The sequence below is a fragment of the Nyctereutes procyonoides genome, unplaced genomic scaffold (assembly GCF_905146905.1).
Source record: "Nyctereutes procyonoides isolate TBG_1078 unplaced genomic scaffold, NYPRO_anot_genome, whole genome shotgun sequence".
Taxonomy (NCBI): domain Eukaryota; kingdom Metazoa; phylum Chordata; class Mammalia; order Carnivora; family Canidae; genus Nyctereutes; species Nyctereutes procyonoides.
The window spans coordinates 13,063,988-13,076,636 of record NW_026575044.1 but is presented as its reverse complement, the minus strand read 5'-3'; the positions used below and the strand labels follow the sequence as shown (position 1 = coordinate 13,076,636).

General features: G+C 46.1%; 1 protein-coding gene across 3 annotated transcripts in view; it reads right to left on the bottom strand.

Moving 5' to 3' along the window:
* The window catches only part of TP53BP2 (tumor protein p53 binding protein 2), a 120,688-nt gene that overhangs the window by 88,184 nt on the left and 19,855 nt on the right, over positions 1-12,649 (bottom strand). For all 3 annotated transcript variants that reach the window (XM_055324478.1, XM_055324477.1, XM_055324481.1), the window contains one exon: positions 11,328-11,536. In XM_055324478.1, coding sequence (XP_055180453.1) covers positions 11,328-11,408 — 81 coding nt within the window. In that variant the 5' untranslated portion in view covers positions 11,409-11,536. The remainder of the gene's footprint in view (positions 1-11,327; positions 11,537-12,649) is intronic.

Here is a 12,649-nt window from a genome sequence, read left to right as displayed (position 1 = left end):
TGATCCTGGAGACCCAGGATGGAGTCCCGCATCGGGCTCCCTGCATGGAGCCTGCTTCTCCCTTTGCCTGTGTCTCTGCCTCTCTCTGTGTGTGTCTCTTTCTCATGAATAAATGAATAAAATCTTAAAAAAAAAAAAAAAGGGATCCCTGGGTGGCGCAGCGGTTTAGCGCCTGCCTTTGGCCCAGGGCGCGATCCTGGAGACCCGGGATCGAATCCCACATCAGGCTCCCAGTGCATGGAGCCTGCTTCTCCCTCTGCCTATGTCTCTGCCCTCTCTCTCTCTCTCTCTCTCTCTCTCTCTCTCTGTGACTATCATAAATAAATAAAAAAATTTTTTTTGAAAAAAAAAAAAAAGATGAGCTCTATGTGAGAATTTGACTGAAGCTTGAGGGGACAACCTACGGCCCTCCCAGGAGGAATTCATGTCCTTATGATCATTTCAGACCAAAAGTGCTCCGCAGATTAGCCCTGGGCTTTATCCTCTCCAGAAGCAGGACCCTTGCCCCCACCTTCCCCGACGGATTCAGCTGAAACCCAATCCTGAGGCACTTGTCTGATGCGCTTATGAGATATTCTTCCCTGGGTGTCTTCAAGAAAAGAAAATCAGTTTCCTGAAATAGGCTCCAAGAGAAACTGTTCCTCAGGAAAGTTAAGTTAAATGACCTCTGGTAGTTTTTTCCAATTGTGTTGTTATTTTTAATTCTCTTCTGCCTCCCTGCTACCCCCATTTCCAATCAGGGAGGCTCCAAGTAGAGGTTATTATGTTCAAGTCTTGCCAAAAGATGCAAGAAAAGGATTCCTATTTGGTCAGATCAAGAGGAACAATCTTCCTAAAAATAAAACATGTCTGAGTGAAAGGGGATGAAAAAGTTTATACAGAGCAAGGTCAGTGCTTCCTTTCTGGTCTCCTTTCATCCTCCTGCGATTTACTGTAAGTGCAGAGGCAGTTCTAACCACATGACTCCGTGGCCTGACAGTGGATCACCTGTCCCGCCCACACCAATGCTGACAGGTAGTCAACTCTAGTTACTCACTGAAGACGTTACTCACCAATATTACTCTACCTGGCAGCCTCCTGACCCTCGCCCAGCCGTGAAGTTTGGTGCTCATCTGCTCTTACCTACAGAGAAAGAGCAAGAAGCTACCACATGACTTCGCTAGGAGGGGTGGTGCCTCACTTCTGATGGTCAGACATGAGAAGCTGAATTTTGAATTTTTTCGAATTTTGCCCCATCAGTTCCTAAAAGTATAGCATGAGAATTTGTAATCATAAGTGCCCCTCATCTATCCCCCAAGAATGAAATTGTTCTCCCCAGTTGAAATTTAAAGGAACGAATGGATTAGTGTATTTGGCCAGAGTGTTCTACAATTGCAAAGTATTGTGTATCACCACACAATTTTTCCCTTAGATGGTCAGTTAGGAGCAAGTATGACATTCTAGAAGCTCTCTCCAATTAGATCAGCAGAATCCACCCCTGTCTTGGAGTCTGATCCCCTCTCTGACCAGATATAATTCCAGTGACAAGTGACTTTCAAACTTACATCCATGCACTCTTGGATTTCTGATTTGGTCCCCAAGGAAGGTAATAGTGTTCTGAGTGCTGGCTCTGGGCCTGAGTTCTCTGCCTGGCCTTGGGGACTTGCCTCCTCATTCCTTCGCTGATGACTTGCCTCCCTGGATTCCTGAACCAGTCTCAACCTCTGGCAACATATGCTCCTTAACAATGTTCTTACCTGCATAGATAACTACCTTCCACCCAATTCATAATTCTGATTACTGGGCTACTGGACCAGGCCAATTTCTATAGTCTAGCGAGAGTGTAGACAGTCCTAGATGGAAATGCCTAAGCCCAGGGTTCATGATTAATGAGGATAGACAAGTCAAGGATTCAGGGTCCATTCAAATGCGACCCTAGGGCATAGATGGATGTGAAGGAGACAGAGAGGTTCTACTTCCCTTAATGCAGCCTATGCGTGGATTAGCATCTGAAGGACCGGTGTATCACATCCTGAAATCACATTACTCTCAGTCTTTTTCCCATGAGTGGATGTTAAACAACACCTCTTACGTTCTGTGTTAATTGAAATTTTCATTTCAAGCTAGGATGTTAGAGTTTGTCCCTGTTGGATTTCATCTCGCTGATGTTGGAAGAGCCTATAAGGAAAGGCTGAGGGAGAAAGGGATCACTAGCAGGCCCTCTGAGTCCCCACCCCACCCCATCAGTAGGAGGTATACTGTCTGGACAACAGGAATCTGTTGGCAACCCTCTGTGGAGGGTTGGCATACTATTCTCAGCAGATAAAAGGAAATACTCTCAGCTCAACCCCTTTCCTACTTGGGAAAATATTACTGAATCCTTCTGTACAGAAACAACCAGACCAAAGAGGAAAGACCTAGAATCTAGACTAAGGGTTCCCTGGTGATATGCCTCCAACTCCACCATTTGGTGAAGCCCATAAACAACCCCTATTTACACAGAGTCTCCAGACAACCTGCACGGGTGACTCTCTTAAATATAAGCAGACATCTAAGGCTCACCAGGCAGCTGAGGAAAATCTCCAGCATGAGAAACAGATCACAACAGATACACGGCGGGGGCGGAGGGGGGGACAAAACAAAACAAAACAAAACAAAAGAACTCAAAGGACACAGAGACTGCAGAGACAGTGAGAAAACATAAAACTATAACTAAAACCTCAGAAAGATGAGAAGACATCATATTAATAAAATAAGAATATTTAGAGACCAGGGCCCCTGGCTAGTTCAGTCAGAAGAATATACAATTCTTGATCTCTGGGTCTGAGTTTGAATCCCGTGTTGGGTGTAGAGATTACTTTAAAAAAAAAGAGAAAAAAGTAACAAACAAAAACAAAACAATCCAACTAAAAAATGAGAAGACATGAACAGACATTTCTCCAAAGAAGACATCCAGATGGCCAACAGACATATGAAAAGATGCTCACATCACTGATCATCAGGAAAATGCAAATCAAACTGCAGTGAGATACATCACCTCACACCTGTCAGAAGAGCTAAAATTAACAGTACAACAAACAACAGGTATTGGCGAGGATGTGGAGAAAGTGGAACCCTCCTGCTCTATTGGTGGGAATCCAAACTGGTACAGCCACTGTGGGAAACAGTATGGAGGTTCCTCAAGAAGTTAGGGGGATCCCTGGGTGGCTCAGTGGTTTAGTGCCTGCCTTTGGCCCAGGGTGTGATCCTGGGGTTCCAGGGTCGAGTCCCACATCGGGCTCCCTGCGTGGAGCCTGCTTCTCCCTCTGCCTGTGTCTTTGCCCCTCTCTCTCTCTCTCTCTCTCTCTCTCTCTCTCTCATAAATAAGTAAAATCTTAGAAAAAAAAAAAAAAAGAAGAAGAAGCCGGGCAGCCCAGGTGGCTCAGCGGTTTAGTGTTGCCTTCAGCCCAGGACGTGATCCTGGAGACCCAGGAACGAGTCCCACGTCGGGCTCCCTGCATGGAGGCTGCTTCTTCCTCTGCCCATGTCTCTGCCTCTCTCTCTCTCTGTCTGTATCTCATGAATAAATAAATAAAATCTTTAAAAAAAAAAAGAAGTTAAAAATAGAACTACCCTATGATCCAGCAATTGCATTACTAGGTAGTGTATCCAAAGAATACAAAAATACTAATTCAAAAGAGGCATGCACCCCAATTTTTAGCAGCATTATTTACAACCACCAAGATATGGAAGCAGCCCAAGTGTTCATGGATAGATGAATGAATAAAGAATATGTAATGTGTATATATACAATGGAATGGAATACAACTTAGCCATAAAAAAGAATGAGATCTTGCCATTTGCAACAACATGGATGGATCTTGAAGGTATAATGCTAAGTGAAATAAGTCATTCAGAGAAATACAAATACCATATGATCTCACTCCATTCTGGAATTTAAGAAACAAAACAAACAAAGATAAACAAAAAAAAAACCAGACTCTTAACTATAGAGAACAATAGTTATCAGAAGGAAGTGTGGGATGGGTGAAATGGGAGATAGGGATTAAGAGGACACTTATCATGATGAGTACTGAGTAATGTATAGAATTGTTGAATCACTGGGGCATCTCTGTGCTCAGTCAGTTAAGTGTCTAATTCTTGGTTTCAGGTCAGGTCATGATCTCAGGATCTTGAGATCCAGCCCCTCATTGTACTCCCCGCTCGGCAGGGACTCTGCTTGAGAATCTCTCTCTCTCCCACCACCCCTCCCTCCACTCATGCTCCTAAATAAATAAATGAATAAAATCTTTTTTAAAAAAAGAATTATTGGGGATCCCTGGGTGCTCAGTGGTTTAGCACCTGCCTTTGGCCTGGGGCATGATCCTGGGGTCCTGGGGTCAAGTCCCGCATCAGGCTCCCTGCATGGAGCCTGCTTCTCCCTCTGCCTGTGTCTCTGCCTCTCTGTCTCATTCTCAGTCTCTCATGAAGAAATAAATAAAATCTTAAAAAAAAAAAAAAAAAGAACTACTGAATCGCTCTATTGTGAGACTAATGTAACACTATAAACTACACTGGGACACTGGGATTAAAATTAAAAACTTAATAAAAATTTAAAAAATAATATCTAGGGGATCCCTGGGTGGCTCAGCGGTTTGGCGCCTGCCTTTGGCCCAGGGCGCGATCCTGGAGACCCGGGATCGAATCCCACGTCAGGCTCCTGGTGCATGAAGCCTGCTTCTCCCTCTGCCTGTGTCTCTGCCTCTCTTTATGTGTGTGTGTGACTATCATAAATAAAAAAAATTTTTTTAATAATAAATAAATAAATAAAAATAATAATATCTAGCATTGGGATAACAAGAGTCCTACAAAGATAGAAAAAAATTCAAGGGAAAGAAATCATCAAAAAGATAATTTAAGAAAATTTTATAAAACTGAAAGCTGTAAGTTTTCAGGTGGAAAGGGCCCGCCAAACATCCAGCACAATGTGAGGAAATGAACCACAGAAAAACACATGAACAGGATGTCTCAGAACACCAGAAACAAAGGGAAGGCCATCTAGGATTTCAGACAGGAAGCAGGCCACATATCAAGAATCAAGAGTCAGAATGAGGGATGCCTGGGTGTTCAGCAGTTGAGCATCAGTCTTTGGCTTAGGGCATGATCCTGGGTCCAGGGATCGAGTTCTGCACCAGGCTCCTTGCAAGGAGCCTGCTTCTCCCTCTGCCTATGTCTCTGCCTCTCTCTCTCTGTGTCTCTCACGAAAACATAAATAAAACCTTTAAAAAAAAAAAAAGAGGGCAGCCCAGGTGGCTCAGCAGTTTAGTGCTGCCTTCGGCCCAGGGCCTGATCCTGGCTGGAGACCCAGGATCGAGTCCCACATCGGGCTCCCTGCATGGAGCCTGCTTCTCCCTCTGCCTGTGTCTCTGCCTCTCTCTCTCATGAATAAATAAATAAAATCTTTTAAAATTTTTTTTAATTAAAAAAAAAAGAATGACTGGAAGACAGAAGGAAATGGAGTGTGACTTTCAAAATTCTGAGGGAAAATGATTATCAGTCCAAAATTCTGTCTCGAACATAAAGACTTCTAACTCTGGGAAATGAACTAAGGGTGGTGGAGGGGGAGGAGGGCGGGGGGTGGGGGTGAATGGGTGACGGGCACTGAGGGGTACACTTGACGGGATGAGCACTGGGTGTTATTCTGTATGTTGGTAAATTGAACACCAATAAAAATTAATTTATAAAATTAAAAAAAAAATTCTGTCTCATGTATTAGTTATGCATAAAGGTGAGACGAAGACATTTTCTGAATACTCTCAAAAATTTCCCTCCTACACAGTTTCTTGGGAAGCTACTAGAGGACACATGTCATCCAAACAAGAAGTCAGCATGAGCGCATTGTTTAAAGATAGGAAGGTAGAAATAGAAGCAGGGAGAACCAAACACTTTCTAACAAGCCTCACAGCATGATTCGACCCTTTATGTGCACTAAGACCGCTATAAAAATGAAAACTGATTTGAAACATGGTGAATAAAGGAGGGGGGAGAGCCATGGAACTTTGCTGAGAAAATCTGCTGATGCTGTGTGAAGAGGGAACAGAATGCATCTGACACTGCAAAGCCAGGTAGATAGGGAGCAGAAGTGGAGCAAAGCAACAAAGGTCACCCCTTGAATACACAGGATCCTTGGGAAAGGGAAGACATGGGCCAATCACCAAGGCCTGTCCATCCCACCTCCTGGATATGTGCTGATCTGGGTGGCTGCGACCCCACGCATGCCCACCTTCCCATCCAGGAGGCAGATGGCCCTCCCAGGGCCACAATGGCCTCCCCTCCCCCAACCCACTCCCCCCACAGCAGCCACATGGCCCTTTCTAAACAAAGTCTGGTCATTGTGCTCGCTTCGGCAGCACATATACAAAGTCTGGTCATATTGTCCCCCTGACAAAATGCTTAAATGGCTTTTTGTTGCTCCTTGCACAAGACCAAGTAATTTGACAGAACTCTATGGTTTGAACAGCCTCTCTTATTGCTGTTAACAGCCTCCACTTAACAATATGGAAATCAGAGCCTTCCTCTACATCACCCCACTCTCTTGTCACTGACCCCCACAGTCCTGCCCCTTGTTACCTGCTTAATTCTCACACTTCCTTTGGGAGGAGCTCTGCAAAGCAACCCCTGACCTTCTAAACCAGGGTGGTTCCCCGCTGTGAGCACCTCCCTCCCTGTAGCTCACCACATGGCCTGCAGCATGCTTATTCCAGTTTCTGGATGGCTCCCATCAAATAGCAAGCTCTACTAGACCTCCTACTGGCCATGACTCCACTAGATACAAATGACCACTCTCCAAGTCAAACCAGCCAACACAAATAGGAATTTATCAGCTCTCATGTGTCCCTGGGGGGGAGGGGGGGGGAGTAGGTCACAAACACTACCAGAGTCCTGGCCTCTGTTCCTTTCCTCTCCTTACAGATTCTCTCTGTTAGCTGGTCTCCACGTGGTGGAGTCACCAGCTCACATCCTTCCAGCTTGAGGCAGTCCTGCCTGCTGGCTCCTGGGAAAGACTCCAGAACAAAGGGCCTGGATGCTCTGTGTGGGTGGGCCTGGGTCCATCCCCAAAAGATGGGGAAGATACGGATGTTCTCAGAACAGAACAACGCCTGCCACAGGCACCCCTGTACTCGTGGCCCCCAGTAGACACACAGCTGATGTTCAGTGAATGTTGAATAGACAGACTTACACTCTGAGTTCATGATACTGTGTCTGTTCTGTTTTCTGAGACAAATTCAGTAAAAGCATGTGATTTCTATAGAAGTTCATTGGAAGAAGCCAGTAACAATTAATAGCAAGCACCTATGTAATTCTTTTCATGTATGAGCCACTGTCCTAAGACCTTTATGTATATTGACTGATTTAGTCTTTAAAGAAAAAAGCACTTCTGTGAGGTAGACACTATTACTGATGCCTCGAATCCCGCAGCTAGAAGGCCTTTCCTCCAACAACACCAGAGTCCCTGTCAAGTCCTGAAACCCGTGCATATTTTAACTTTGCTTTGCACACTGCCTGCTGCCTTTGCTGAGAGCGGAATCTCCCAGTGCTTCCTGCACAGCTGTCCAACCCTGTGGTCCAACCCCACAACACCAAGGGCTGCTGTTCCCTGGAAATCTGCTCAGAGGTCTCCACTGAAGCTGTTCTGGAATCCAGAATGGCCACAGGTAGCATCTGTACCTCTCATCCCAAAAGCAGTTTTCCTGCCCACCTGGTGTGAGATCAGTTCACATCCACACACGATGGGGTTTCTGCTAGTGTGCAGTGGGCTGGTCAACACTAGTCTCAGGGCAGGTTCCAAGCTCCTGCCATGGCTCATGGGGCTAATCCAGACGCTGAATCCATCTGCTGACCAATCTAGAGGACATTGCCAATACTCCACAAACTATTGGTCCAAAGCTTCACACCCATTTGCTTTTGTATTTTGTTTCTCTAGCCTCTGAAATTCTGTGCTTCCTTCTTAATTTGATTTCCTAATAAAAAGGGGGGGCACCTGGGTGGCTCAGTCATTAGCATCTGCCTTCGGCTCAGGTCGTGATCCCAGAGTCCTGGGATGGAGTCCTGCATCTGGCTCCCTGCTCAGGGGAAGTCTGCTTCTCCCTCTATCTCTGCCCCTCCTCTCCACTTGCATTCTCTTTCTCTCTCTCAAATAAATAAATAAAATCTTAAAAAAATTTTTTTTAAATCAATGCATCACGTGCAGGAAACAAAGAGCCTTTACAATTTTCTGCCAGTTAAAATCTTTGCCTTCCAAAATCTTGGACCCTACCTGAATCTTCCTATCCTTGGTGTTTTTCTGTGTGTATAAAGGACTCCATATATGTAGATGTGCTTTAAGGGATGTAACTATTTATCTACAACAGTTCCAACTGACTTTGTGGCTGGATTAAATCACAGCATGGTGTACGGAAAAGCATGAGGCTCCTGTCCTCACCTGAGCACTAGCTCTTTACATATGCTCTCAAGTGAGACACCTGCATTCACCAAACCTGACTTTTCAAATCTGTAAAACAAGACAATGAAACTCGGCTACGTGAAACCCATTAAAACTCCATCATCCGTGATCTCATGGGCATCTAATGAATGCAGATGTGTTTTAAGACAAGTCACCACATCCCATGGGCTACTGTGACTGTGATGGAAAGCTTCTGAGGCGCTCTGGCTTTCTCCTTTCCTGATGTCCATGCCCACATGTGATCCCCTTTCCCTGCAGTGTAGGATGAGTCCTGGGTCATGCTTCCAACCCACAGAACAGGGTAGGGGAATGTCCCTGCAAGATAAGGTGCAATACTGCAATAGGACACCAGACACCTTCGAGGAGCACAGATTCTGTAGATGTAAGAGCGCAGGCCACCAGGTCACCCGCACTTTATATGCAGCCACAAGTTTGGGGTCCCCGAGCCCCTAGCACTTCTGAGCAACTGGCTCCACATCCAGGCAATCTCACTACTTCTCAGGTTCAATAGTTCACTAGAGTGACTCACAGAACTCAAGAAAGTACTTACAGTTACTGTTTTATTGTGATGCATACAAATTAGGACAGGGCAAAGCTGGAGAGGGTCACTAATGCAGACTTCCCTCATCTTCTCCCTGTGGAATCAGGACACATAGATGGACTCATCTGAGCTTAGCGTCCAGAGTTCTTACTGGAGTTTTCCTCATCTGCATGGTTGCTTTACCATCAGCTACTGGTGGGCCAGGCTCCATCTCCAAAGTTTTCCCCACAGGAGGTCAAGCTAAAGTCCCAACCCCTCATCATGTGGTTGGTCTTCTGAACTGTGCACCCTGGGTCATCTCATCAACAGAAATGTGACATGGTAGAGGGGCTACCATGAGTAACAAGACATTCCTACCGACAACTCAGGGAATTCTCAGGATTTAGAGGCTATATCCCAGGAACAGGAGTCAGGATCAGACAGATTCTTTACTGTGCAGCATCAAGGTACAGACATGGCAGCCTTCATGTTGGTTATAGAATGTCTCTCTTACCAGTTTTGATGAAGCAAATGGCAATGTGCAGAGGGAGGCCTGCATCCAACCACCACTGAAACACAGAATCATGTCAACAGTCATATAACGTTGGAAGCAGACTCTTCCCCAGCTGAGCCTTCAGATAACACCATTGATTGCAATCTTTTCAGAAATCCAAAACAAGGATGTCTGGGTGGCTCAGTGGTTGAGCGTCTGCCTTTGGCTCAGGTCATGATCCCAGGGTCCTGGGATGGAGTCCCACATCGGGCTCCCTGCATGGAGCCTGCTTCTCCTTCTGCTTATGTCTCTGCCTCTCTCTGTGTGTGTCTCATGAATAAGTAAATAAAAAATCTTAAAAAAAAAAAAAGAAAATCCCAAAGCAGAGGACCCAGCTAAGCCCTTCCCACATTCCTGACTCATGGGGAACAACTACTATGAAATAACACATGTACTGTTTTAATTTGCTGGATTTGGGGCTAATTTGTTACACAGCAATACACATAATACACCAATACACTGACTATACTGTGACTAAAATTTAGGATTTCCTGAGTAAAGCAAAACTAGAAGATGCGATCAAACAATGGACTTCCCATAGTTATGCTAAGTAAATGAAAAAATGGGATGGATCATCAAGCAGCAAACTAGCAGCACAGACAGATTAAGTGACTTAACCTGAGCTCAAACAAGAGGGAAGTAGTAGAGTGAAGACCTGAACCCCCAGTGGCCAGACTCCAGAACCTGTACATTAAAACACCACTTTACATGCCCGCTGGAGAAAACCAAACAGCAAAACCACAGGAAAGTTGCCCAAGGTCCCTAAGTAACAAAGACTTCTCCCCCTCAAGGTTTTAACTACAATTTATTTATATACCACTGTTTCCAAAGAGGATATCAAGTGTTTCAATGATTCTACAAAACACTGTGATAAAAATTGAAGGAAAATCAGGTGAGGCGATCAGAAGGAAAAGTATATAGGCAGGAAAAGCAGCAGGAAGCTGGGTGGGCTTGTTCCTGGGGAGGGACGGGAGACCCAGGTTCTGAGTTCTGAGCGTGAAAGACTCCAGGACAGAGGGAAGCAGATTCGACCGCAGGACGCACAGCGTGCTCTTGGAAGACTGAAGCAACTATTCCTGGCATAAACCGGAGAAAATGTGTTCCCATAGGGGTCACAAAGGAAATCTTGTGTCATACAGTCATCGACATCCCCAGAAACATCTGTAAGGGGCCCAAACACATCCCAGAGGAACGAGAAAGATGGATGCAATACCTAGCGCTCTCTCTCTCTCTCTCTCTCTCAATTTTTCCTTCACAACATTTTTCAATTTCTCCTACCCTCTGCCCTTTGGTGTTTTGTGCATTAGTGGAGTAGCCGTGAGGTCTTGGGCTGAAAATGAAGACCAAGTGCAAAATCAGTAGTGTCATAAAGAGGGCCTGGGGAACATAAGGAAGATATCCCTCCCTAAACACATCAACTGCTCCCACACATTGACAAACCAATCCTCCTCTGTAGATGTGTGCCCCATCCTGCGGGTCAAATGCTAAATGTGCCATCAGGATGTGTAGATCCCAACACTGAATCTCCTGTTGCAGCAACAATACGATACTTTTTCATCTTTTTGCTGTGAGATCTCAGCCCCGTGGCACTACCCTCAGCAGTTCTGCTGGGGATGTCCTGCCTCAGGCAGCCCAACCCCTCTGGACGCTCCCTGTTTCCTGGATCCCAATGACCTCAGACATGACACTATTATGTGACTGTGGCAGAACCATTAAAAAAATAATGGAAAAAATAAATAAATAAATAATGGAAGGGAGGCCAAGGGATGTAAAACAGAGTCCTGAGTACTTGCCTGGGTTGTGACTGCTCCATATCTGGCATCCACACTAGGCCAGGCACGAGAAGTCAGGCAGGATGAGGCACATGGCTGCATGATGTCCTCCTGGGATGTCCTGTGGCAGGTCAGCGCCAATGGTTAGCATCCAATGTCCATGTGATTGCCAGAATAGGCAAGTACTTATGGGAGCAAGGGGTCCTCCAACGAGAGGGACTTCTCAGAACCTGGAGAAATGCATGAGGTAAGCTGAAACCATGCTGTAATGGGATGTTATTTTACATTCGGGAAAAAGGAAATTAGTATTTTCATTGTAAGCACTTCTGAAAGTAATGATCAGCAAGACCTTCCTGCCTGCGGAGACACCTGGGTGGCTCAGTCGATGAAGCGCCTGCCTGCGGTGTCCGTCATGATCTGGGTCCTGGGATGGAGTCCCACACGGGGCTCCCTGCTCAGTAGGGATCTGCTTCCTCCTCTCTCTGTACCTCTGTGCCTCCCCCTGCCTGTGCACGTGCACTCTCTGTCTCTCAATCAATCAATCAATCAATCTACCTTTTAAAAAAAAATCTTCCTGGCTGCAGAGAATACCAAGAATACCGAGAAGTAGTGACTATCAAAGTCATGATAAGAAAGTAGGGACATGGGGAACGCACGCAGCCGGGCGGGACAGGCCCCGAGAGCTCCGTCGTCAGCATAGGGGACATGGACTGAGCAGGGAACCCTGTAGCAGAGGACCATGTGGGTTTCCTCCCGCTCCCCCCAGCGCCTACACAGAACCTGCGGATGGAAAATCTGCTCTGTGCAGTGGAAAGCACATCGGTGCTCACCTGCAGCAAGGGGTTTGTGAGATGGGTGACTGGGAAGGGGCGCAGGGAGACCCCCTGGAGTGAGGAAGGTGTCCTGCTCCTCGACTTGCAGTGGTGGTTGTGTGGATACACACACCCGACATGACTCATAAAACTGCACATGTGTGCACTTCCCTGCATGCACATTATGCACATTATGCCTCCATAAAGTTGGGGGGGTTAAGTCATAGCCACACCCAGCATGGGGCTCTATTTCACAGCCCTGAGATCAAGAGCCGCATGTTTCACTGACTGAGCCAGGCAGGGGCCCCATAAAACTGGTTTTAAAAGGAAATTGAAGGACACCTGGGTGGCTCAGCGGTTGAACGTCTGCCTTCAGTCCAGGGTATGATCCCAGAGTCCTGGGATCGAGTCCCACATCAGGGGGACAGGAAGTCCCACATGCAGGGACTTCCCTGCATGAAGCCTGCTTCTCCCTCTGCCTGTGTCTCTGCCTCTCTTTCTGTGTCTCTTATGAATAAATAAATAAAAATC